Genomic DNA, 27,796 nt, shown 5'->3' with positions numbered 1-27,796 from the left:
GTCTTCTTTCACGAGTGGGTTATTTATAGTATACTTCCTCTGCCTGTGACGATTCTGTGAGAAAACTATAACTGGGCAATTTAATCATCATCAGCCAAAGAACAGTTGGCTACAGATGACTCCTTGCATGATTACAGAACCTGTTGCCTGTTTTTCCAGGGTGGTCTGTCAACTTGTGACCCTTACAACTCAGGCACTTACCGCTGTCATTTTCAGGCTGACAAATGGAGATGCAGAATACTTACATGAGTTGCTCAGGGCTGTCTCATGTGCTTGGCTTTTGCTGCTCTAAGACCAGAGAAAAATTTAGTGATAGCCATTGAAATGGCAATCTGACTTTATGGTGTAGAAACTGTGATGTTGTAACAGCCATTTTTCAGCTAATAAGATTCTGCTTTTTGCTAGCTTTTCTTCTCATCTTGGTGTGATGGGAAAACTAAGCTGTAAAATAATTGAGATGGGGATTTAGAGATTTGCTACAACAAACCTGTAATAAAAATAGCACAAAGCAAGATCTTCTCACATTTGTTTTATATAAAGTCTTAGCCGATCAATAGAAATATATAAACTATTCCAAATTGCATCAGGGTGAAAGTTATAATTATAGTTTTATTGATTAGTCATTAAGTTTTAATCAGGGCATAACCACTGGGACTATTATTTTGTCAGTAGTTTTTTTTAATACATACTTTTCCTCCTTTGTACACTTTAATAATTACTATGCTATAAATTGCTTTTAAACGTGAAATAATAAGCCAAAGAGTCTGTCATGTTAGGATTCCCAAGGTATCTCTTTGCATTTCCAAACTGTCTTTTTACAAAATGGAGAGATTAAGATTTAGAGCAAGAAACTGACGTTGGATTTCTAGGTTTGCTGCTCCCTCACTGGTGAGCATAAGAGTCGGCTACCTTCTCATGCATCAGTAAAATGTGAGTGTGTGCTAAGCTTAAAGGTATGTTAATGCTGACTAATCTGTGTTTTGAATATGACCCAGTAAAAATAATAAAATAGGTAAAGGGAAAAAATTGCAAAAGTTGCATCAAGATATGTTAAAATAAATGGGAGAAATCAGTCAAATGTGAGGTCTTAGTTTTTATAACAGCCACTCTTCTGTATTGTTTACAATCTGTGTAAATTCATGGGAAACACAGTCCCCTGGAACTGGTTTGGTCCAATTTCCCAGTTCCAGGCTAGGAGGCACAAAACCAAGCCATAAAAAGGCAGTGGCTGTAGCATGATTGGATTTTTTTTTCTTTCTTTTTTTTTTTTTTTTTCCTGGCAGGAGAAATATAGAAGGCTAATCTCATCTCCTGGAGTGAGATAAAGAAAAGTACATACAAAATCTGACCCTGTTAAACATAATTATTTTTTCCTATAACTGAATCTTGCTGTATAGGGACTCTGAATATCCCATAATACATGAAAAATTACTTACAAAGACACAGCCAAAACTCTAGAGGGCAGATATATGGTATATCATCTCATCTCTTCAAGGAAGAAGAAGGTTGAAGAATACATGAGTTACCAGGGGGGGAAAACCCTTATTATACCACTTGTGTAACTGAAATTTGGAGATAGGAAACATTTACTGCATCCAGGGGTTTGGAATTTTTCATCTTGACTCTACATTGCCTTGTATGTTTAGTCTGCCTGTATCTTTACAGTGAGCTGCCAAATGTGCTTGGAAAACATGATATCATAGGGAGTGGAAAGGAAAACCAGATGTTCTAAAATTTTACTTTTAATATTCTAAGGCGGTGTAAGTAACTCTGAGAAGGAGCAGTATTTTTAACCTCCTAGTGCCCATTTTAAATAGTAACCAGGTGTGTCTTGCAGATCCAGAGTTAATTGTACAGCTCCAGATTGATTTGTACAGAATTTTTTATGTCAGTTTAATATGACTGTGTATACAATTAATTACAGGAAACTTTGATAAAGAGAAGTCCCCCTCTGGGCCTCCCCCACCAGCCTCCTGCAAACGTGGTTTTATGGGACAAGTTTAAGATTGTCCCAGTTTGACCGATGAGGTTTCCTTCATGAGTGCCAAAGTGGTTGGATTCAGCACAGTTAGTTTTACATCCTGCTGGCTTTTCCGTGGAGGTGAGAATAAAGTTGTTTGGATCACATTCTAGAGAAGCTAGCTGACACCAGCCTTTTCCATCTATTACTTAGATATTGTTATGGTTACGATCTGAGCGTTGCAAGATATTTAGTGAAAGTTTTGGGCTGTTGCTTGTAAATATCATGTTCATTTTTATCTTTCTGCCTTTTATTTTTGATTGGCTATTTTTGGTAATGTTTTTTGTTTTGGTTTTTTTTCCTACTCTGTAGGAAAGCAAGCTACCTTGACTTTCAGCTCACTTGTGAGAGAAAGTGTGGGGGAGGACTGAGGACCACAGTGGGAGGTAGATGTCCTGTTCTTTTGGCAGCTAGCGGTAATCGCCATGCTCTGGAAGTAGATTACCAGCTGAAGTTATTGAGCTGCTTTTGTCCTTGTGTAAGTTTCCAGAGTACTTTAGGATTACAGTGCTGGAGATGTGTTGACACTGTGCAGTGCATCTCCAAGGCTGCCAGATTCCAGGTTACTTGCAGTGAAGTGGTGTGTCTACAGAGTATGCGGTAGCACCAGACGGAGAGAGTAACTGAGATCCTAAAAGCTGCCTAGTCATATTAGTGACACTGTGCCTGCATTTGTTTGTCCTGTCAAAATTTTAAGCTGATGTAGCCATGATACTTAAGGTTCCTCATCTGGCTTGTTTTCATTCTGCTTCAGTGTCTCCGCCCTGTGGTCCTTTGACTTGTATAAAAGCTGGACAAGCTCATGGGTCTAGAAAGGTGTTTCTGGTCTGGCTGCAAGAATGCTAAAACTCGGGCTACCTACTAGGCTTTGGTGGAGCACGGACCTCCTAGGAAAAGATGGAAACCCTGGCTGTGTTCTGAGGTCTGAATGGTTAGTTAGGGACTGCTCCCTTCGAAGATGATAGGATTGGTTGTCCTTAGCAAGAAGGATTTTGGCATAGCCTCACGCTTTTTTCCAAAATTTGAGAAAGGAGGGATGTTGAACCAATTTTAATTGAAACATCCGAAAGTTTGTCTCTTCACTGGGGAGAAGGGATCATATGGTTCCACAGGGCAAGGTGAGGACAGGTATTTCAAGGTGAAATTCCAAGCTCACTTGTGTATTCCAGTGTGTTGCCACTTTAGATACTTTTGTGATAAGAGCAAAGTGTGTGGTTCATCTGTGATTAGCATCTGACCCTCAATATTAATAACTTGGGAATTTTTTTTATCTGCTGTGGAGATGTGTCAAATAGGAAAGCTTCTTAATGCAGGAATTATCTTTTGGGGAATTCAGCTAGCTTTCACTACTAGTCCTAACTTGTTTCTTAGAAGAAGCAAGCCCAAATGCAAGTGAGTTTACAATTTACAAATCACGATTCTGTAGAATGATATTTTGAGTGTGCTTTTAATTAAAATAAAGAAGGAAAGTGCATGCTTTATATTATTTTAGGCTTTGGGTTTTTTTCTGGAAAAAAAAAAGGCATTTTAGACATGATGGACAACATCATGTTGTCTATCTGTCTCTGTCCACAGATCGGCCCCTTTTTCCCTCTGCCCTGGCAGTATCTTTCGAAACAGTTAGCTAGCTTCAGTTTAATAGAACAACAGGAATCTCCAAAAGTGTGTTGGTATGAATTCCATGAGAGTAACTGGCTAGGTCAGAGAAGAAAGTTGCTATTAATGCCTGTTCTGAGGAAAAGGCAGAAGCTTGAGTCAGACAAATCCACAGAGTAGTATCATGAAAGAATCTGCAGCAGGATAATTGGTGAGGGCTTTACAGTGTTGTAAACCCTAGAAGATCAGCTTGCAGGAGCCCAGTCTAACAGAGATGAAACAGCCGCTCACATCAGACATGGAGTTAAGATTTCAGCTGTTTGAAACTCCAAAACTTGCATGTTGGAAGATGCAGCTTTTCAGTTCAACAGGCAAGTTGGACGCTCTAGAGAAAGTTGCTTCTAAATCAACAATTGTCTGCTGCAACAAAGAAGTGATTTAGTACTTACTGTGTCTAGACTTTGGGCTAATAGCTTTGAATTTTTAACTGTCCCTTTTCTAAGAAAACTAATAAATGGACAAAACTGTTCAAAAAACGAAAAACCACATTTTCTGCTTTGCATCCTGTCTTGTCTCAACCAGTGTAGTATGGGCTGGCAGACCATAGTATTCAAAGTGGTGTCCAAAGTCTGACAGCAGTCAAAGTTTGATGGGACCTCTTCCACAGTACTTAAGCTTTTTTTGTTATTTTCATTGATCAGTGCCTGTCATTTTAGGTGTCTTTTGTGCTGTTCATATCTGGATGCATATAGGCATTGAGAAGGGGAATGTGCTGACCCTGGCAAGATGAGCAATGGTGGGGAGTGCAGCAATGTAGGTGGTCTTTTGAATTAATCGTGGTGGATTTTGAAATATTCATAAATTAATCTAGGTGAGGTCAGGTCTGTAATACAGATGCTGCAGGATTTTTGCCAAATCCTTATGCAGAAGCATAGCTGAGTGGTGTTTGGAAGATGGTTGTGAAGGTGAGACTGCTGCCATTAAGAACTAGTGGAGAAGGAGCATAGTTAGAGTGGATGGAAACTGAAATTAGAGCTGCAGCTGAAAACTGGTTGTAAATAAAGATGAATGGAGGCATGAATCCACAAATGCTGCCAACAAATTCATCATACAAGTAAAGGCTGAAACAGCAAATTAAGAACTGTTGAACACCTAACCAGCCCCCCGCACTGATCTTCTCTTGTATGCTCCATGTTAACTGCATGTATTGCCTCTTCTTCATCAGCTGCCCTTCCTAGATTGCATTGTGTTATCTACTCAATTCAGGGCTTGGAGGACATGTTACTTTGCAGTGAAGAGTAGAAGCTTGATGGTTGTCATCTCTTTTCTTTCAATCCTAGGACTGATACTCAGCTGATGTAGAAATATTTGTAGCTCAGAGTGTCTATAGAGGAAAGCTAATTTGGGTTAAACAGTATAAGTGAGAAATAAAGAATTTAAAAGTATTTCCTGATGGATTTCCTGGCTTGCAATGTATTCTGCTAGAGTCAGCTTTGGAACTGTCTGAGATGGTTTAAGGTAAGTTTATTCCAAAGTAAGGCTCTGTACAGGGCTTGTCAGGAATAACTATTTCTGAATAACTCCATATGTGGACAAGCCTGTAATTCTTTAAGTGAAAAGGCTGTAGGAAAGAGTAAGGGATCAATTAAAGGAAAATACTTGATAAAATACAATGCAGTTGAAATTTCCGTGTTCTGGGCCAATGTAACCCCAAGAGACTGAGCAAATTGTAAAATACTAGTCATCTTTCAACAGGAGACTTAATGTGTTTTCAGAAAATATTGCCTGTGTTCTCTTGCCTGGAATCTCATTAACATTTGTCCTCCTGTAACACAGCCTGACCCCTCTTGGCTCCTTGGAAACAGTTTTATGCTGGATGGGATGCACCGTGCTACTTTTGCTGAAAGAACAGTTTGGCTGGTGGATGTGATTAGTTTCTTAAGCCTTTTAAAATAAGTCTAACAGACTCTCAGTGGTGGAAGAGTTGATGGGATAGATTGGATCATGCAGACAATTCTGTAGGTTGAATTAAGGGTCTACTCTTCTTTGGCTTTAAGACTTTCTGTGTTTCAGTGTGGTAGTAATTTATGATTCAAGCATCAACCAGGTTAAGGAAGATTTTTTTTTTTTTCAAAAGCTATTCAGCTGTCTGATTTTTTTGCCACTCAAGTTTAAACTAACTGCTTGTGACTGTACTGAGGAACTTCAAAATCTGTGGGACACTTAGCTTGTGCTAGAGTACAAAAGAGATGTGCATAACAGCAAGCCACTTTCAGTAAATTTTAGGTTTAGTTTTAAAAAGGAAAGAAAACTACATTGATTAAACTTTGAAAGACCAATTTAATTATGCAAAGCACACAAACTTTCGAAACATCTGCGGTGAGAAGTAATTCTGTAAAGTGTTTAGTGTCAGCCTTGTCGGCTTCACAGGCTTTCCCTGTTCTTTGCCCATTAACTGATATAATTGAGGTAACAGTTTCTCCTTGCTGTGAAGAGGACTCAGCGTGGATTTCCACTGTTCAAGGACAAAAGTTTTCCAAGGTGTATCTGATATGGCTGATGGAGAGGTCGGCAGGGAACCCACAGCAAGTGTTGTAGAGTGTGTAGCTGGGCATTTGAAGAGCCACACATGGGGAAGGCAATCTGAGAGGGGCAGAAGCCCATGTTGAGAGGACTACTGAAGTGATGGACAAGGAGGCAGCTGGGGTGAAAAGGCTCAGCCAAGATGGCCATTGTGAAGGAAGAAGTGTGTGGTGGTGCAGATGATGCTCTGGTGCAGGGAGGGAGTTCTGGAAAGCAGTAATTAGGAGCTGACTTAGGTTTGACAATGACAGGATGAAACAACACCCTGCAAAACAGCTCTGCAGATTCCAGGTGAAGTCATCTAAGGTGGAAACTTGGGGGAAGTTGAAAACATTTGTGCAGAAGCTCTGTTTTTCCACATGCTTGTGACATTCGGTCCCTATGAATGGTCTCATCTCTGAAATAGTATGTTTTTAAGCTCTGGGAAGTGCTGAGATCTGAGGGATCTTGCTGGGTGAGATTGCTCTTTGAAGAAATGTTTCCTGCCAGCATACAGGGGAGCTGCAGTTAAATTAATGAAGGCCCTATTGTGTCGGTCAGAGGAAAAGATGGGACAAAGAGCTTGGCATTGTCTAAACTTTCCCATCCAGAGCCCATTAGTCAAAACTTGTTCTCTCCATGGGGTTTAAATTAGGAGTGGAGTCACCTGTTCATGACCCCAGCAGCTTTGCACAGGACTGAATTTAACTATGCTGGAAGGGCACATCCATGCTGTGTGGGAGGGGAAAATAAGATTAGCATATTCTGAGGTTTTATTTTGAAGATGAACACTTTTTCTCTGGGGCTAGCACTTAAAGCAGAAACTTACAGTGGATTGTACATATATTGGGTGGTTTCTGTCATCTCTGGAGACAATTTCCTCAGTAAAATAGGTATTAACGCTTTAATTGTCCACTTCAATTGTGCTTTAGCAGGTAGCACAGCCTGCTGACAGGCATGTGTGGAATGACTTGTTAACAACTTGAGTTGTGACCCACAGCAAATTACAGACCATAGAAACTTGTATTTTTGTTCTGCCTTGGTCAAAAGGGCAGCAATTATTTAGATGAAGGTTTATTGGAGTTTGAACTGTTATGGGTCTATGATTGCAGCAGTTCAGGCTTCTCTGTTCAAAGAAAATATGAAACTAAATGACAAATGTGTATTTCATGTTTCTTCTTTTTTCTATTAATTTTCCTGGTGGTGGAAAGGGTGAGGCAGTTCATCTTCCATCTACAGATACATCTCATGTTCCCCACTTCCCCTGCTATCTAACATTCCCAATCCAACAGTCGTGACCAGAGTTTAGAAACAACTATTTGGAGGATGAAATACTGTGCTAATCTCACAATATTGCATTGAAAAAGTTCATTTTTTTTTCTTCTGTTGGAGAGGGGAATCCCAGTGAGATCTGAAGAACCAAACATAAACTTACAGAGTCTGGAGAGGCATGAAAAGCTGCAGTGCTGAATTCAAGGTTTGTTGAGAGCCTCTGACTTGAACCAAGAGGCCTCTTCTTCAGGATCCAAAGGAAATCAGTGCAATTTAAGATCTCTCAATTTTAGACTTGCATATTATTTTAATCATTCCGTTACCTGAAGAATGGAAAAGGACATTTTTCATGTTTCAGATTAAAAATAGTAACTTCCTACTTAGAAGGGAGCATCTGACATAGAAATTGAGATGGTCAGGTTATGTCATATTTATTAACCTATTTTGGGAGGAAACATTTTTTTATATTTAAGAAAACCAACAACAAACCAAACCTGAGCTATAAGGTAGCTTTTGTCTGCAGGAGGATGGCCAGGGCTAATGAAGAGTATGCTCCAAATAAAAACAAACACACACCAAGCCCATTGTTATTGCTTCTTATCTTTGAACAGGGTTTTAGGGTTGCTCCTTTTCTCTTGTTCTTTCTACATTATGTTGGAGCAGGCAATCCTTCTGACCTTCAAGAACAGGGTGAGAGCTTAGGATTTTGTTACCAGATTGACTGCAGCCTAAACATATGTCCTTTGATAACTCATAGCCTCTTTGTTGTCATTTTTGTGCAGCAGCTTTTTCTCCAGAATTGGTTAGTGATTATCTTGCACAGGTATTGTGAGGTTTAGTTTAAAGTCTCTGCTCTCTGGATACAAAGTTGTATAGTGTCATAAATTAGATTCTTATTTGATTAAGAATAAACTTATGCAAATGACATTTAAGAGTAACTCTCCCCAGGTTTGTTTCTTTAGTTCTGTGTTAAGTATTAAATTATATTTATATGGTGAACATCAATTAAAGCTTCCCAGCCTACTCAGACAGATAAAGTCATTAAAACTAACCTCCTGCTTGGGAAATTTAAAATTAAAATTCTTTAGAAACTGTTCTAAAGGGCTTAAAGCTGCAACACAGAAAAGTTTTCTGGAGCTTACCACATGTTTCTGTACCCAATTTTCAAAGCAGGCTTAGCTATGCAAGCCAGAGATTTGCTCAGAGTCACTGAAGCAGGTTCCTAAATCACAAGCCACTAATGTATTCCAGAATGGTTCTCTGTCCTCAGATTACTCTTCTCCTGCCTTGTAGCAGAATGGCTGGCTAATTACTAACTGGAAAAACTTTGGTTTTGATCCTCACCCAAGCTCAGGTTAGTGCACAGAATAGATCAGCTCGTTAGCCAGGAGCACATCAGGTGCCTGCATCTTAACAGAATGGGCTCTTAGTCTTTGCTCTTCAGTAGCCTGTCCTAAGAGCATGGGTAATATCTGTCTCTTACTAAAGATAAGAAGTGTTCAGACTGTATGGTTGTGGGAGCTTTTAAGACTGTGATTCAGATCATTAGCTGTGCAAGGTGCATGCCCAGCTGCATAAGGAAATGCTTTCTCAAGCTTCTCTCCTTAGAGGTACAAAGCTGGTAATAGTGTTGTACCAGCTGTGTCCCTGGTTCTGAGAAAAACCTGCCATTCATCAACCCAATTTAAATACCCAGCATAAGCCCTTAACAGCAACTGTAATTCATGCTCTGTCCTCTTTCACATGTTTCTGGGTACATATGATGCACATATCTGCCTGCAATGTTTGTGGTCAAACTGTAATACAGGTGCCTAAAAACAAATGCACGTTATCTTTGATTCTCTACTAAATCCTATAAAACCAGTCATGTAGAAATGGTTAGCCTGGAGCACAAAGGATGGAAGCAAAAGGCTGTTAATCTAAATAGGATATGTTAATATTTGGACAATAATATAGCTCTGAAGACCAGGAGGAGTTTTGCTCTTTTCTGAAGATGTTCTCACTGTCTAGTGTTTGGCTTTGCCTAAAGGGCAGAACATACTGGACAGAGGAGCAAAGGACCTGCTAGTGAACTAGAAGTGATTCATAGTGGTTTGCAGATAAGTGCTTACTCCAGAATTTGCAGTGGCAATGCAATGGGTTCTTTCTAGTCCAAACAGCTACTTCAGATTCTTTGTCACGTTAACCACAAAATCATTAAAAAAAAATTAAAAAAATCTCCTTTTGGTTGGGAGTTTTCTTCAGCCATCTTCACAGTAGGCAGTGTTTGCTGCTGGTTCCTCTGAATGAGCAGTGAGCTGTGTATATCTTGTAGGTTTCGCAGTTCCCTGTCTATTGAATCATCAAGGCTTGGATGACCTACTTCCACCGAACCCCCTTATAAGCAGGGCTATCCCATCTTTGTTCTTTTTTATTATGTGTCTTGTGTTATTGTCTAGAGAAAAATGCTCGGTAGCCTTATGCTGAGGAATTGGATGAGTACTGCCTAATTCTGAACAGCTGCTCCAGCTTTAAGTAGGATTGGCCCCCATGCAGAAGTTAGTGCTTTAAGATAACGTGTTTCCAATAAACTTAGGTGAGCCCATGCAAAAGGCTTTCTGCAGGCTCCTAGTGCTATTTGCAGCAGACCTTATTTTCTGTTAGCTACAGCCACGTAGGAACAGATTTCGGATATACTGAAACAAACTGTTTAAATCAGTATATATAAAAACACTTTGTGTTGACTTCAAGGCACTTTTGAGACTTTAATTGCACTGGTCATTCTTCACGACCAGTCAAGACATCGGTCAGAACAACTAGGGAAGTCTGGTTCCAACATGAATCTGACCAGGAGATGGCAGCATTGATGTATGCAAAGAGTATCCAGAAGTTAAAACACCTTTCCCTGAACTGGCAGAGGAAAAAAATTACCTTCAGTTAATTGAAAGATATACTGTCTTAGCAATACATAGGACTATTTTGTTAACATTTACCTATTTTTAGCTTTTGTCCCTAACTGGCTAATGCAAGTCAGTAAATTAAAAATGCACTTAGGTTTGTGTCTAATTACCAGGTCAAAGGGTGACTCCAGTAATGATTTAAGACAAGGATTTTGAGATTCAGTACTCTTTTTTTACAGAGTCGGTTATAGTATTAAAAGGCTGGAAAGATAATAGATGCTAATATTGTCATTTCTGCATACCTGCTCTGTAAACTAATAATAGCTTTGCTTGTAGCTATAAAATTGGGTTTTGTTAAAGCTTAAAACTAAAAATCCTTGAGCCTTTTGTTTCAGTGTTAGTGTATTCCTGCCCTTATGGTATGTATACATGTGCATTGACATGGTGGAGAAAGTCTGAAAACTGGAGAATTGTATTACCTGACCTGGTAAATACCGAAGGAGCTTATAGGGCAGCACCCATTTTTCCCCTGAACTTGGTCTGTAGGATCTTGATTTTGTCTTTCTCCTTCCATCAAAAGATGGGAATAACTCCTGGCTCCAGAGCTTGTTTGGAAAAATGAGCATGGCCTCTAGCAACACAGTGCTGTTGTCCGATGCCTTAATGTTGGCTGAGGTAGCTGAGGGCCCTCTGCCCTACCCTCTCCATGGCTGGCTGTGCAGATGTTTGACAGAGCTAATTTGCCACAAGGTCATCCCCAAGACAGGTAGGATGCATGAGGAGTGGCCTGAGTTTGGCAGGCTGTATTGTGCTCTTCTGTGGCAAGCAACAGGCTACATCTGTGTGAACAGCCAAGAGATTAAAAAGCAATTTCTTCCTGGGATCTTGGCAATTAGGGAGGTGAATGGGCTTCCATTGTGTGAGGTCACATTATTGTCTGTCTTCCATGTTTATTTATCTAGTAGTCGATGCAGGTAAAAACAGATGCGTGGACAGTTACTGCGGAGCAGCTGCACAGTTGTATCTTTTACCCTTGCTCATGCGATTTGCTTATAGCTTTCAGTTGTCTGAAAATTTAAGTATGAATTCGCTTGGTGCTGTGTTATCACACTGGTGCTGCTAGAACATATTTAGCTAAGAAAGCAAACTGTGGAGATGTGTTCTTTTAACTTTGGCAGCGTTACCTGGAAGGTGCTGCAGTGATTGAGGTCTGGCTGTAATAGAATTGAAATTTTTCTGCACCCATCTGTCCTAGGTTGTTACTTTTTTTTTTTTTAACCTTGTAGGATAATAAGATACATGTGAACTTAATCTTGCATACTTCCCTTTAGAGACCTGTGTTTGACATCAAAAGACTGCTTGGATTGTTATTGATAGTAAGGTACACATGTAGGAACAAATAAGGTAATACGCTGTAAGTTCAGGTGCACAGCGAAAATGTCGCCGTTCAGTCTGATGTTGGCAGTGGCAGCTCGTGGCTTTTTTTAGTTCCAGAAGTGCCCCATGGAGCCAATCTGACAGCGCAGCCCGGGTGACACGAACCTTTATTTCCTTTCATAACAGCACAACGTAATCACTGTTTTTGTTCTTGTGCAGCCACAGACTCCCTTGTAAGCGCAAATTCAAATGGGAGAAACATCAAAGTTAATTTGAAATGAAATGCACCCCAAGTAGTCCGGGGGAAATGGAGACATTACTTTGTAGCCACCCTTCTCCTGCCAAAACTGCAGCACCCCAGATGTCAGGAAGCCACGCCGTGCTCTTTGTCTGGTCTTGATTGACTAGATTGTTTTCATCCGAGCCTTTTTAAAGCTTTCCTCCTGTCTCCATATTTTTAAGGAATAAAAAGCTAATATAAGGACATGGAGTGTTATGAAGCATGAAGTTCTATAAATATTTATGCTGAACTATCAAAAAACTTGACAGTTCTTATTTTCTTGACAGATTGGGGTCACTTGTTATTTTTGACCCTGAGAATTGAAGAGCACATGGAGTTAGATCTGTTTGTAATGACTTTTGGATATTGTTGTCTGGTAAACTTGTAGGAATGTAACAGGGCAACAGACTTTTTCTTGGTCTCTTTGTGAAAATGGAACTTAAACCTTGTACTGCCTTACCCACAAATAACCACTCCAAGTTACTGTTTCTGTGCAATCTGGCAGTGAATTCCGGAACTTTCTTTGGCCCACGTGGGTTTCTGAGTTAGCAGCTTGGTTTGCCACTTCAGATGGACAGCTTTCACCTGGGTTGCCCTTGCCTTGAAGTACTCGGGGATCACCTTTACATCTAGGAACCGGAGTGTGTTCCTGAGCCCAGCACAGGATGGGATCGAGGAAGGCTAAAAATCTGGCAAAAGCCCACAGTGTCTCCAGTGTTTTGCCACCAGTCCCAGCACTGCTTTAAGTATCTCTGGGGTCAACAGAAGACAAACTCTTAAAAGTTTAAGTGCTGATAAACAGGCACTTTCTAGAAGGATGAGAGGCTTGTAACGCTCTGACGCTTCAGGATCCTCATTCTTCAAAATTATGTGCACACAAGCTTAACTCCTACCTGAAGCTGAAGTGGCAGGTGAATGTTTTAAAGCCAGGTCTGGCTTTTTCAGAAAAGTGGCAGCCACATTATTACATCCAGCTGCAGGGGACTTTCTTGCCTAGTAAATGAATTGTGTAGGAAAGAATCAATCTGATGCTTCACCTTGAATGAAATCTAGTGTGTGTTTTAAGGTAAACCTTGAATATATTGTGTGCATCTAAAGCTAACCAGAGTGTCTCTTGCTGTCAGTCACTAGAGGGCACAAAGGAACTACCTAGGAAAGAATTTTGTTCTTCAAGTCCTGAATCTCCAGTTTCGATCTGTGAAAGTGGGGGGAAAAAAAAACCCGTGGCTGCAAAAAGACAGGATGGCTACAAAATTTTGTTTCATCAGTGATTTTCCCCACCTAAATCTACTTCTGGTTTGGAAGGTAAAATTTCAAGGGTACTTCCATTTTTCTGTTAGTATAATTTTGTGTTCAGGAAGTACGTAGCTCTAAGAGCAAATACATAAGCTGCTCATAAACAGCTTTTAAGTTCAACTCCTATAATTACAAAAATTATTTCCTCATTTCTCAGCTTTCTGTACTTGGAACAATCTCCAAACGTGTCTGTTCTATGAAAAGTAAGGCAGCAAAAGGAATTGCTCTCTGAATATACGGTTCTTTTGCAGGTTGCATGCCTCATACGGGTTCCATCTGAGGTTGTCAAGCAAAGGGCCCAGGTTTCTCCTTCCTCAAGTACCCTCCGGATTCTCTCCCACACCTTGTATCATGAGGTGAGTTCAGAACAAAATTTCAAAGAAGTTGCTTCATTCTTCCCACTCGGTGCCATACATGTCCAGAAGCATTCCTACAACTTTATTCCAGTTCTGTGCTCTCCCAGCACTTTCCCATCTATTATTCTGTTGTTAAAAGCGATTGGCATGTTATACTTAAGGAAACCAAGCCCCCACCTCTCCCATGTGCATGCACTTACATGCACACTCTAAACTTTTTTCTCCACCTTTTATATGGGATACCTACTTTTAAAAAAAAGAAGAAAAGGATTTAGCTTTCCAGTTTCCAAAGCTCTGCTGTATTTATGCAAACAGTCCTTCTCTGGGACAACAAAACATTGAGTCTCTGTATCTAGAGTTTGTTGAATGGTTTCCAACTTTTGAAGGAGGCATTGGAGGGGATGTCCTAAAGGCACCATTTCAGGGAGGCTCTGTAGGAGCTCTGGAAATGAGTGCTCATCCAGTATTGGTAGCTTTTGAAAAATAAGGTCTTTTGTAATCTTTATTGTGGTTATGCTGTTCCTTCCTGTAAAAACCCGTTCACCACTGTTTTTACTGAGTCTCACAAGGGGTGTTTTTCAAGTTGTATTCCATAAGAGAAAAGTGTCTCCTGAAAACACTGTGGGGAAAAATATTATATACATTTCTGTGTGTAAAAGCCAGGAAAAAGAAGACATAAATATGACCTCTAAATGATCCACTTCTTTTTTATTTGCTTGTAAATTAAAACTATTGTGATAACCCTGCGTAAGAGGGTTGTTGGAACTTCATTCTGTGACTTAGTCATTCTGCTCTAAAAGCTGGTGTTCTCAAAACCATGTGTTTTTCCCCTTCTTTGTAGCTGGCCAGAGAACAGTAAGACTTGACAAAGTCTGGAATATATTGTCCTATAAGATATTAAACATAATTTTATATACTCTATAAAATCAAATTTTAATTGTTTTGAATGTTTTCAGCTGGTTAAAACTACAAAATATTTGTCTTGATAAAAGCTCTGAATCAAGGCTAAAAAGGTGGACAAAGGAAGCTGTCATCTTATGGGTTCATTTTGCATGGGCTATTTAAACAGAAGAGCAGTAGTTTCAAAATATTTATGGGATAGTGGATACTTCTAGACCAAAATATTGGGCAAGTAGAATTTGAAGTAATGTGTTTCTGTGCCTTCTTGCTGTAAGGTATATTTTCTTCTCTATAACTGATTAGTCTGAACAGTGGTTAAATGATCTTTGAAATAAAACCCTCCGGCTTGTAAATCATGGAATACAGTATACAATGTTATAATCAATGTAGTCAATTTGCAAGAAGTTCAGGTCTGACACTCAGTAAGGCTGTAATGCTTGCCTCGTAATCACCGATAAATTGTGGTCTTTGGCAAACTAATTCCCTATAGCTGATGCTTTCTTTTATTGGTTTACAGGGTATTCAAGGACTTTATCGGGGTTATAAAAGCACAGTATTAAGAGAGGTAAAACACTTGTCTTTCTCTCACTTTTTTTTTTAATTGATTCTTTTGCCTCACTTTGTTTTCTAATAAGAGATAGTAGTACAACTGAGATCAATTGCTCTAACCATAAGCTCTAAATCCTAGCATATTTCATTCTAGCTAAGTTACTAGTCTGTAATTTAAATAGAATACTGATAATGTGCACTGAGAAAACTGTGATACATGCAGAAAGTCATCTACCATCCTGTCTTTCAGTTCTGTTGCTGCTAAATTGTAAAAAGATGGAAATGTATATGTTAACATGATGAAAACCATAAAATAAAGTACTGGAAACTTCCTCAGGTCTTGTGATTGCATCATGTGAAGTATGTATGCCAACAATGGTGAACTGGTGGCATCAGGCCAAGTTTGGCACAGACAGATTTAGGCTTTCTTTAAATATATTTGTCAGCAGATGCCAAGAGATTATCTGTCATCTGTATATAGGGACGGTTGTGCTTGCTCGCTCTCTTTTTATGTGTGAAAGAAATGCATTTAGTCATCCAGTCTGTAGACATGATATGGCATTACTTAACTCTAAATCAGAAGTACTTCACTGTCGGGGAAAAAAACTGGAGCTAAAAATATTTTGGCCGGCTTGCCAGAAAATAGTTCCTAAACTAAAATCTCTTCATAAACGTACTGTGAATTACAGGATTAGTGTCATGGAAGTGTTTGATACGCTGTGTGAACCGAAGGCAGATTATAAAAGAAGTAGAAAAACATACTGATGAACTCCCAGTCTAAAACTGTTTTAGAATCAGATCCCAGGAGGTCATCTTTTGACAAAGCATAAGTTGCACCATGAGTACTTCAAATAAGAGACGAGGCTCTATTCCTATGAAAATGTAACAGCTGTTGTCCAGGAAGGGTTCTTTACGTACTGTGTTCAATGTGATATGTGTGGGTTTGTCCTCTCCTTATATAACTCAACTGAGTAAACTAGGTTTGGATCTTTGCTGCTTTTGTTTTTTAAACACAGGATCAGATCTGTTGGTTGTGTTGCCATTGATAATGAAGCCAGTTGCAGAGGCTTTTTTACCCTTCATTCAATAGCTTTGCTTTTAAAAGCCTTTCTTCATGCTGAAAACTGTTTTTAGAACAGTTATGTTAGCCAGCTCTTGTTACAATTACGGAGTAAAGATAGATATTGCCTAAAATAAGAAATACCAAATTTAGTGTACCTAAAGTGCTGACAAATGGTAATGCACTGCAGTCTATTTTAGCAGTTTTGAGTGTTTAAAAAATTAGTTATTTGTGCAGAGATGACACCTGCTTTTCTGAAACGTAACCCCCACCATAGCTTCGTGCTGTACTTATTTTCTGGCTCACTAAACACATGTTATTCACTCAGATTTCATTTGGAGACAGGCAAAAAAGGCCAACGAATCATTTTGATTTCTCTGAGGGGTTCTGAATAAATGAATAAATTTAGATCGCATTGAATACAGATTTTGCATACTAACAGGTAGATAAAACACATGGTTATTACTGGGTGCTATTCTCCTTAAAATTTGTTTTGACATATGTCAGGGTGGTAATTAATTTGCAGACCATATTCATGGCATAGTGTGTGACCCCGCTGAGATAACTTTGTTTACTCAAAATGGCAGCACTTTGTTGGAAATTTAATGGGGGTCCTCTCCATTATGTATACTCATAAAAGATCCTTCAGAACTGATTTCAGTTGAAGTATTGCTTTTTGGGAGAATCTGTCCAATAGAATGAGAAATAAATGATTACCAAATGAAATGTGCTTTCTTTTCAAAATGAAACAAATCATAGGTGATGTTTAAAAAAAAAAAAAGATTCTTTGAATTTAACACTGTTAAGACTGTTGCATTTTTCTGACACTCAATATTGTAAAGCAATGTCCACTCAAATAAGAACAGTGTATTGAACCTTCAGCTGGAACTGTTGTAAGCCTGACATTTAATCTTGGTATTTTCCCTTCTCTTTAAGTACACTTCTTCCTTTAGGGAAAGTCTTTATTTTCAGATAAAAATCTATATTAATTCATTATCAGACAAATCCAGGTAGCTGCATAGCACATATAGACTGATGTTTAATTCCAGCTGACTTTTATAAGTATAAAGGTTTCTTTACATGCTTTGGTTCTTTACTTACACAAAACCCTTTGTTTAGTTACCATGGAGTGGGATTTTTGGATAGAGGGGTTTCAATGCATGATTTTTCATTTAAAACATAATAATTGAAAGAGGCAGGAATATTGATGCCTTTCTGATGATGATATTCTTGCGCTGGCAAAATTATTGAGCCAGAATTTAAGGAAGGTTAATTTTAGTTGTTGCATCAGGATAAATTTTTGCATATTACATAAAGCAGATTTCAGTGCCTGGACAGAGATATGCTTGCCAATTGCTTGGGCTTAAGTGACAAGGAGTCTGTTTATAAAGGGAGTACAATGTTAAAACCTCATCTTTTTACTATAGCATAGTAGATCTTTTCAAGACAGCCTTATTCTGCTCGATGTAATCTGCTGCTGCTGCTTCTGTTTTGGTGCAAGGTAGTTGTTTCATCCTTCATTTTTGATTCTCAGTCTTTCACTTATCCCCTTTATCTTCTCATCAGAATACTTTCTGTACAGATGAATATTAGAAGAGAAAGACGATGGCTAAATATGTAATGCTTTTGGAAATAACTTTGAGTGAACCTCAATGCTTGGAAGTTTTGGCTATGACTTCTACCTACCTCCTTTTTGGTGCCTCTTCTCTCACATCTCCATTACATTTTGGTCTTTACATCTTCCTTTGATGTAGTTATACTGAACTAATCCTAAAATCGAAAGGGAAGCGAGGTACAGTGCATCATTCTGTTGGCAGTAGTAGCCCAAAAGAGACATCCATGCTCCAAGAGGAAAGCTTTTGTCATAAAGCATAAAGTGGGAGTATGGTTATTAGGTTGCTGAATGAGATTTTGAATAGATGGCAGAAATTGGAGGCTGTGAAATGATGTGGAATTCCCATGATGTCACTTCCAAAGCAAATCTAAGTGAGAATTGTCCTTTCCTATGGTGGTAGTGTACCAGTGTGCATTGGTGTGGAAACTGGATCATGCTACTAAGAACAGTCAATAAACAGGTAAATTTATTCATGTTTTCCACAACAGAGAGAAGTTCATTTGTAAAATCTCCAGCTATCTTATAACAAGACAGGAGCAGACTATAAATCCACTGTAAATCCTCTAGAATTTCTTAATAGGAATGTAGTTCTGCTGCTGAGATCTTATATAAGCAAATGGAGACAGATTTTTAATTCCTGCATAATTCATTTTATTAACTATGACCAAGTAGAACATCTGTTAAAATTCCATAATGTTCAGTTCATGGGAAAAAGAGAGAAACCCCTGAGTTCTCGTTGGAGCTTTTCCATTACCATTAATGTTACAGGACTCTAGCAGATGTCTTCTCATTCATAATAACATCCTTTAAGACAACACAAAAGAAAAGGAAGTGCCTTGTCCAGTTTCCCTGTGTACAATAACTCGCTGTACAATGACTGACTTCACCCTCTGTGTGTCTGTGTGCAGGTTGCAGCTTCGCACAAGCAGTGCCACGGTTAACTGTAGTGTCCCTTCTGTTGTGAGTTACCATAATTTGGAAGAACTGAGTGGGTGTTCTGTGTGTTTTTAATCTAATTTGTCACTTTTAAAAATATTGCAGATGGACTGGGCCCTAGCCCAGAAGTAGATTCAAAAGGAGCTAAAATGAATATTAAACGCTTCCTTAAAGACAAAGAGGATGGAGGATGACTGGCTCTTTGTAGTTCACAGATGTCTTTAAAGGAGACCGAGAATCGCTTTCAGACATCAGTCTTTGCTGTGCAGGTAGCCCTGAATAAGCTTGTCTTCTGTGTTGCCTCATAGACTTTTCTGAGACAATTTGGGCTCTCTGCTTGTGGTGGCCTCCATTCAGGTAGAGGTGGTAATGATGCTTTACTTGACAAAAGAACTCGTCTCGGAGCTCTGAAATTGAAAGAAAACTACTGATAAATCTGAACCCACTCTTGTACAGCATGCTATTGATCTTACCCTCAGTGAGGTAGCCTAGTCATCACTTTTGGGAGCCCTAGTTTTTTAAGTTAGTACAGTTCTGGGTTGGTTTGGGGTTTTCTTGTTTGTTTTTTTTTCTCTTCAGTGTATGGAAGTTGGAGCCCTAAGTGGATAAAGGCAGCTACTGCTGTCTTGGGAGGGAGAGAGCACTCCATGCTATATTCATTTTGGGGAGAAGAAGAACAGCTAGTTCAAAGTATGCTGTTGCATTAATGAGTGGCAGCAGTGTGACAAACAGGCAACAAATTCAGGCTCTTCCCAATCTCAGAAACCCAAGAAGTAATAATGTCTCTTCAGGAGGAGGTACTGTTTGTTGTATGTATGCTGTAGAACTAGCGTCCTGTTACAATGTGTATATCAAAAGGGGTATGGAGGATACGCAGTGCAGCCTATGCAGATGAAGGAGTTAGCAGAAAAAAAGACCAACAAAAAAATCCCTTCTTAAATGACTTACTGCCTAGGAGAGGGAATCTAAAGGCATGCCTGCTGCATTTTCCTGAATTTAAAGGGTCAGTGAACAAAGGATGCTGAGAAGGGTTGGTATAAAAATGTGAAACCCAGCTGAGATATGTTGTCCCTGTTGACTGAGGGAGGGAGGGGATCTCTGAGGGCTGAGCTTGATCGGGAACAGTCTGCAAACAGGGAGCCTAGTTTGTTTATCTGCTAGAGGTAGTTTTGCATGCTTTTCTTTTGTTAGGACATCTTTATATAAATATCCTGTTCTCTTAACTGTTAGAGGTTTTTTTTAAGTTTATCTCTGTTGCTGCAGGACAGAAAGAATGTTATTAATATATTCTTTTACTTGCACAATTAAAACTTTGATCTTCTATCATTGTGTATTACAGAGCAGATGTCGATAGAATAGACAAACAGGACACTATCTTAATATTTGGAAAAATAAACATCCTCCTTGATGAAATGTGTGCGGTATCTGTCTTTTGTTACCTTCTGGTAACAAAACTGAGCTGGTTTTATTTCATTTTGCAATTTTAGATAGGTTTAACTAGGAATTTGCCAGGCAGGATCTCTTAACGCTGGGGTTTAGGCTTCTACTGAGCAACCAGCATTTCTTCGGCTGAGGTGTTTCCATATAGAACAACAACAGTCTCATGAAAGGGATAGGAACTGTAAAATGGATTAAATAGCTAGTCCTGCCATGTGGAAAACTGTGCCGAAGTTATGTGACATGATTAATGGGAGGAAAGTTGAAAAATAAGTCCCTGCTTCTCCCTCTCCCCTTAACACTATTCTGTCTTGGAAAGCTTATCACTGGAGTTGTATCAGCTCTTGTATCACTTGTACACTTGTATCCTTCTAGATACCTATATTCAAGGGATTTTCATTTTGAAAGGTGTATAAGGGTTAAAGGTAATTCTTGTGGGTAAGAACAGGAGACAAGTCCATGCTCTGGGATAAGGGCTCAGGCACATCTTAGCTGGTGACCTGGGACACTGATAAATGGACAAAAGGAGTAACTGTCCTTTGCTGTTGCAGGTTATGATCATTACCTTCTCCCTGCAAACACTGGAATAGTACTTGGAAATGAAAATGGAGATCTCAAAAAGCACTTATAAATGACTTTTACAGACCACAAAATAACCCTGTTTTTTCTAATTTACTAGTTGTGGGAAATAGGTTTTGTGACATGCCTGAATGGCAAATAAACTGGCCAGGGTAGACGGAGACTTAAAGCAAATTCCTTCTTGAAGTTGGGGGTGTCTTTTGGTCAAACATGTGCAATGATCTCAGATTTTCCGGTTGAACACTCTCTCAGGCTAGGTGCAATATTCATATATACTGCTTAGAAGCGGAATGCAGCCATCCTTGCTGCCATCAATTTGCAGTTTACCAGTGGAGCATACAATTATTGCATTTGTCTGACATCAGTGGATATCTTCAGATGAAAAGAATTTCATATATGCAGAGTGTTTCTGTATTTTGAAAACTACAGCCTTGCATCTGGGGTCTTTGAACAGAAAAAACACTTTGAAAACTATGTGCACTAAAAATGGCCTATGTGATTTGATAATGCAGATTCTTTCCAAATGAATGTGTATGCAAGCAGAGTCTTGCAGGAAGCGTATTCTACTGCATGCTTGAAATTGAGATACTATTTCCATACATTCCCTAAGCAACTTACTACAGCATTTTTGCAAGTGATTTTCTGCAGCATTCATGGTGTAGGAATGTGTTTTGTGGGTCAGTAGCAAAACTGTGGGCAAGAACAAGCTGGGAAGAAGAAAATGCCGAACTTTGTTCTGGTTTTCTTCATGCTGTGATATTTTTGTTTCTTTGTTGTGTTTTTGGTTGGTTTTTTTTTTTAATTTTAAATAACCCAAGAACTTTATTCTTTACATTGGTTGCTGTTGATTTTTTTACATGTTTCACAATGGTTTGAAGAGCACATTCCACATGCTATCTCCAGTGGAGAACATGAATTTCCCCATTCTGTTTCCCCACCTAAATAAAATGATCTGTGACAAAGTATCAGGAAGGGGTTGCAAATCCCTGGTGAAGGAGAACACACAAAAAGTATCCCTTTCCCTGCTGAGAAGGTAGGACTGTAACAAGGAGGAGGACAGGCACCAAGAGATAGTCCTCATTGTAAAAGGAGGAGAAAAGGCTTAGAATAGCAGAAGTAGTAAGTAACAAATAAAAGTGATTACAAGGAATATTTAAAAAAAACCCCACAACTATCTGATAGTGTCATTGGAGGAGTAACAGCTTTCCAGGGCAAACTAAGGATATTAGAGTTAATGGAGTAACTGAATCTTCAGTCATTGTAGCCTGATAGCATGACACTGAAGTCAGGGGAAGCCCCTACATGTCTAATGGGATTAGACAGTTGTGCCTACTTCTGTAAAATCTGGCTGGCTTTAACACTTGTGACTGTTTAAAAGTAAAAAGGAAGAGTCAAACAAAAATTTGTGGAATTTTTGGCTGAGTGGTGGCTTTTAGCTTTAATTCCACAGCTACATTCCACTATGGGCAACTGTATTTCGTATGTCTAAATTTTTTTTTGTAGTTCTCAGTGGGAGACAAGATTTCCTGTTTTACCAAGTTGTAGAGTAATCCTGCAGATGGCTGAAGGGTTGCGGGGCTGTATCTGGTGAAGACTGCATTTCGTTCGTGGGTGAAGCAATTTCTGTATGTCTCTGCTGCAGTGGGTAATTCTCTAACCTTGAAAAGATACGTGCGTGTGGTGTATCTGTTTATATAAAACCTGTACAAAGAGACATATGGATGCATGTACATGTAAAAAAGGTGGTATTGTTTTTAATAATACCTTGTCAAGGGTCTTGACTCTCTGAAGCAGCTAGTCCTATAAATATGTGTGATCAGTCTGGAACAACAAGCAATTTAGCAATTTTCTAAAAGTACAGGACTGTCTTTCAAGGATGAAATTCTTGCCTGAAGTAGACCAAAACATGATTTTTACAGTGGAAGACTTCCACCGGCAGAATCACGCTGCTGTCAGTATTAATAGCAATTATCTGGTTTTCATACTTGGACTGCTGTTACCTAGTTTCTCTACATCTGCTAAAACCAGAAACAGAGTTAAAAGAATCAGCAATCCAAGATCAAAAGCTTTTTCCCAAATTCCTTGTATGATGTTATCTCAGCCAGCGGTTCTGCTTTAACACAAAGACCCGAGTGTCTGCTCTGGTCAAGAGAAGATGCACTTCAGGACCTGAGGGCATAGTGGGAGTTCTGGGGAGCTGGACAGCCGTGGGACTAGGAGCCCAGGGTGTCTGCTTTCTGCTTGCCCTTGAGCTTGGTAGTGACAGAGAGCCTTTAGCACTTGTGAGTCTCCAGCCGCTAATTGAGTGGTGGCTGTCATCTTGCTGCTTCTTTTATCAGAAAGATGATATTTTCAGAAGGATGATGTTTTCACGTTCTGTAGTTTGTTGAAATAGTTCAGCAAGAGGGAGGTCTGAAGGCATTGACACACAAGCTCTAGTGATTTGCTTGGGAGAGTCCCCTCTCTGTCGTGGGGTTAGCACCCCTGTAGCTTAAAGTAGCAGGAAACAGTGGGCTTTGAAGCTGGAGTTCAAAGGACGGCCTGACATATACTAGCTTCTTCTGGTTCTGGTACAGGGTAAGGAACCTCTGGCAGTGGGGTGAGGCAGGCAGCTGGGGAAGATCTCCTCTTAAATCATCCCAGCATTGATTGTAAGAATCTGTCATCCATCCTCTCAAAATGAAAATACAGGTCTGCATGTATCCGTAACAACGTGACTGTCAGTGGTGCTGGTTTTGGTGGGAGCCTTAGTGCTTGAATTACCATTTGTGCAGATTTTTGAAGATGGTGATGACTGTGACCTTTCATCTGTAGGTACAGCAGCAGATTTGGAGGGATGTAGCTAAAGCATGTAGGAGAGAGGAAAGTGTGTTTAATCTAGACTGCTGCTGCTGAAACCATACCTTCCTTTGACCGTAATAAATCCACCCAGCCCTGACAAGTCACTAGATTTTGACACATATATATATATTTTTATGCATATAATACTTTGTCTGCTACTTGTTTACATTACATTTAATGTTTATATATAAATATTAGGCATCTACTGAGAAATATGAAACTGAAAAGTTGAATTTGTAACCCAAAAGTTATGGTGAAGGTGTGAAGAAGAAACCAGATCTGTGGCAGAGAGCTTATGTAATTTATCACAGTTATGATAATGTTTGGAAGCATGGCTAGAGAGGCACTTGTGAGAGCGCCTGCTACAAGAACAGTTCTTTCAAGTACTTAATACAGATCATGCTTCAATTTTTTTGAAAGACTATATTACTATTATCTTGCAGGAAATAGGAATTGATTCCAGTGTTTTGACTGTAGGAGAAATGACCCCAAAAAAAGAAAATACTGAAAGTCATACCTAGCTTCAGAATATTTTAAGGGCTGGACTTGGCTAGTTTTAGCAGATGGAATAGATGAAACAACTTTCTTAACTTGTTTAAAGGAGAATCTTGGGGTTGCACTAGCAATTAATCCTTACAGCAACCATTTCGGCCAGTTAAGGGAAAATAAGTTAATTTGGGGCATGGGAACTCTCGCTTCTATTTAAAAAAAAAAAAAAAAAAAAGTAAGATTGGAGCACAGTGACCTTTCTTCTGTTTCTTCCCTGCTATGGTCATATTGACTTCAGTGCTACAAGCTGTCATACACTAGAGGGCACACAATGCCTGTGCTTGCTGCAATACCAGCCCAAGGAAATGCCTATCGCAAGGGATCTAATCTTAGGATGACCCGTGGATCTTTGCTTTAATCCTGCCTCTCAACCCAGTTGCAAAGGAAACATAAAATTTGAAATGTTATTAATTTTATTTGACTCTGTGGACTAGTGCCATTGAATTTCCTGGGACTAACTTGTGTGAGCAAATGGAGTGAGATTTAGTTTGGGAATGATTTTATGGATTCCTATTTCTTTCTAGGTTTTCATTTGATATGAACTGATTGTATAAAGTCTATAGGTCTGTAGCATTCCCTGTGTATTCTTGCCTAGTGGAATGATGCTTATGTGATCATAAAGAAGAGAAAGGAGGTTGTATGATCCTGACATGTTACAGTGTCCACAGTGAGACTTCATAGGTTATATAGTAAGCTATTTTAAATTTTATTTTGGCATCAAATTTTGCCAAGATTCTGCATTTCTGTAGCTTATCTTTTTTTAAGAAAAATATGATAAGCTTTGTAATCTTTGGGATAATCCCCATGTGGTGTGCACCTTATTTTGAGAATCCCATGTGACTTTGTAGTTGGAAATGCATGTGGGGGATGGTTCAGGAGGGACGGGTGGTAATGTGATTTTCATTATTTTTATAGAAATGTAGGCAAAGCAGGCCTGGTGTGTATACTGCAGATGGAAATAGTGTTATTAAACCAGGCTCTTATCTCACTTTTTTATTTTTCTGTTAATTTTATAGAAGTCAATAAAATGTAAGCTCTGCAAATTTTCTTTTTATGCTGGTTGAATATGTGAAAATTGTGTTCTTGCTTTTCAAAGCCAGCAGGTCTAGCTACAATAAAGTAGAGCTTGGCCTGAACGTTTTGGCATCATGCTGCAGATATAGCAACGCTCAGGTCAGTCTGCCAGATCTGGCTGTCCCAGGCTTGAATCTTGCCCAGTTAAGGGCTGCTAGTGGTGCACAATATGTGACATGGGTGAAGTTCTGTCATGAGTCAACTGAGGCATCTCGATGCTCTTTTAGACAGACTCCCAAAAAAAGAGGGAAACGTAGCCCAGGATACTAACCCTGCTTTCCCATGGGAGAACAGCTAGCACACTGTATTCTGTGTTTGCATTTAACATTGTACAGTCTCTTAATGTAAAAGAGAAGACCAACTAAAGAAGTATCCATGCGTATCAGAATAAATAATATGCTCGTACCTCAGTGGGAGGTTATCTGCTCTATTCTTGCTTTTGCTGATATGAAATCCTGAAGTGCAATAAAACGTTTTAGGAGTCTCATGAAATACAGGCACTTAACTGAATCTTGTCTTGCTGACTTTAATGTACTGAATGCCAATTAAAGCAAAATTTGGCCCAGTATAATTTTGCTACTGGCTACATACCTCACAAGTTTTGGGTGGATGTTTTTTTCCCCTTTTTCACCAACCCTCCTAGCATTTTGCCTTCTGGCCTGTACAGCTGTGCTGCTAGTATACTTTCTATTTCTGGAAGTGACCCATGCAGTTAGGTCAGTTTGTTTTAGCCTTGCTTCTTGTTGCTGAAGTAGAATAGCACATTTCCCCTAACTGCATGAAAGCCAGGGTAGACAATCTTGATAAATATGATTAATGGGCCTCCTTGCTTTGCTCTGCAGCTGAAAGCTTCCTTGAGGTTCTGTGTCGACTGGGCTACAGCTCCCCAAACCAACCTTTACATAGAAAGTATGCCTCAGGTTCAATTATGTTATTGAAGATACTTTTATTCACAGCTTTTGCTATAGGAAAGTCTTTGCAATTGAAATACAGTAAGAGTCTGAAGAGGTAGCATTGGCAGGAAAAGCAATTCATAAATATGGGCGAGTTTGGATTTTTTCCCCTCTGTCTTGTTGCCTAGAAGTTTGTTGGTTATGTTTCCTGTGACTGAAGTTAAGTCTAGGGTTAGTGAGGTGTTTAATTCCTTGCCCTGATCAGCTGGATAGTAACTACGATAGGAGGTAGTAGCAAGTGGTGGTAGCTTTGAGTCGATTATAACTTGTCAGTACATGGAATATATTTGCAGGTTACTGTTATGTGTATCTCCAGTAATGTGACTTAAATATGGTATTCACAGAACTTGGTAGAGAATATCTTTTGTGTTGTCACTTTTGTCAGAAGGAAAACCGAACGAGTATCACATTATCTTGATGAAAAATGTTATCTAGAGGCTCCAGCAGTTATGCGACTGCTCCGTCAGAAATTGAATTAAAGCATATGGGGGGAAAAAAATCCCCACATTGATGTGAGTGACAATAAAATGTGTGACTGGTATCGAGGAACATTCAGCTTGCACCTCTCTATTAATTAGGAAACACTCAAATTTGTGAGGGTACTCGGCAAATTGTCATTAAAATTCAGAAGTCAGACTTCTGCCCTGCATGTGGGAATTGCTCGCTGCAGCACAGGCTGAATCCATCTAGCTTTCCTGGTGGCTGCTATGCAATTGTAATTGCAGGAGCACATCAGCATTCTCAATAATTGAGTACAAGTCTTAATAGCAAATAATCCTCTTGAAGTTATTCCCCCCTCCACTGCAATCAAAGGAGAGCTTTGTTAAGGCATTAACTAACAAATTAGCTGCTAAATACTGGTAATAACCTATTTCCCATAGATTGCTTTTTAATTATAGTCTAAGCAGTGTGATTCCTGAAATCACTACTTTGGCAAACCAATGTTTGTGGTCATTTCCAACCACTGTAACTAATTGGCAAAAAAGTAATTTTCAAAGTCTTTACTAATACCAGAGCACACTTTGCTTCTATATTCCTGCCTGCAGAAATACTTTATCAGTGTTTCTTTTCACTGTTATTAGTATTTTAATTTAAATATATTAGGCTGTGCTGTGAAATTGTTTTGGTTTTACTTCCATGTGCAATACATGTCCTCATTAGATTTTTAGATAGCACAGATATTTTTCCACTTAACTGTTACAAGAGACTTTTTCTATGAGGGAGGAGGAAATAACCGCTTTATTTTTATATGTGTTAGTTAATGCAAACTATTTATTTTGCTAATCTGTGTCACAGCAGCCATTTAGAAAACTAAATTATGTTTGTCTTTTTGAGGGAAAGGGTATTTTTTGTATATTCATTGCTTTTCCTCCCCAGATTTCAATAAAGGCTGCATGTCTTCCAATATATCATTCTGCTTCCCTTCAGACCTGACTTTTTTATAAGGGAGCACAGCCATCAAAATTGGCAAGCGTTAAGCTTCATAATTAGTTCAATATAGTGACCAATTCTGTGAATTACGAGTTCAAAGCAACATATGGACATGGATGAAATCAGATTTTGGCATTTCTCACTTAGATTGTTTCAGGACACTGCTGGAGCTTCTTTGATCTGTAAATAACAACTGCAGTTCAGTGCCTTACTTAAAATACATCAAACACATTC

The 27,796-nt window shown here is 39.1% G+C and overlaps 1 protein-coding gene across 6 annotated transcripts in view; it reads left to right on the top strand.

Annotated features, from left to right (window-relative positions):
* The window catches only part of SLC25A26 (solute carrier family 25 member 26), an 88,924-nt gene that overhangs the window by 6,675 nt on the left and 54,453 nt on the right, over positions 1-27,796 (top strand). For 5 of the 6 annotated variants that reach the window (XM_069811902.1, XM_069811901.1, XM_069811906.1 and 2 more), the window contains exons 4-5: positions 13,534-13,638; positions 15,056-15,103. In XM_069811902.1, the coding sequence (XP_069668003.1) occupies positions 13,534-13,638; positions 15,056-15,103 (153 nt within the window). The remainder of the gene's footprint in view (positions 1-13,533; positions 13,639-15,055; positions 15,104-27,796) is intronic. The other variant, XM_069811904.1, reaches the window with a different exon arrangement.

Source organism: Haliaeetus albicilla, chromosome 24 (genome assembly GCF_947461875.1).
Source record: "Haliaeetus albicilla chromosome 24, bHalAlb1.1, whole genome shotgun sequence".
Classification (NCBI taxonomy): domain Eukaryota; kingdom Metazoa; phylum Chordata; class Aves; order Accipitriformes; family Accipitridae; genus Haliaeetus; species Haliaeetus albicilla.
The sequence above is the reverse complement of the archived record's forward strand: the minus strand, read 5'-3'. Positions and strand labels throughout refer to the sequence as shown.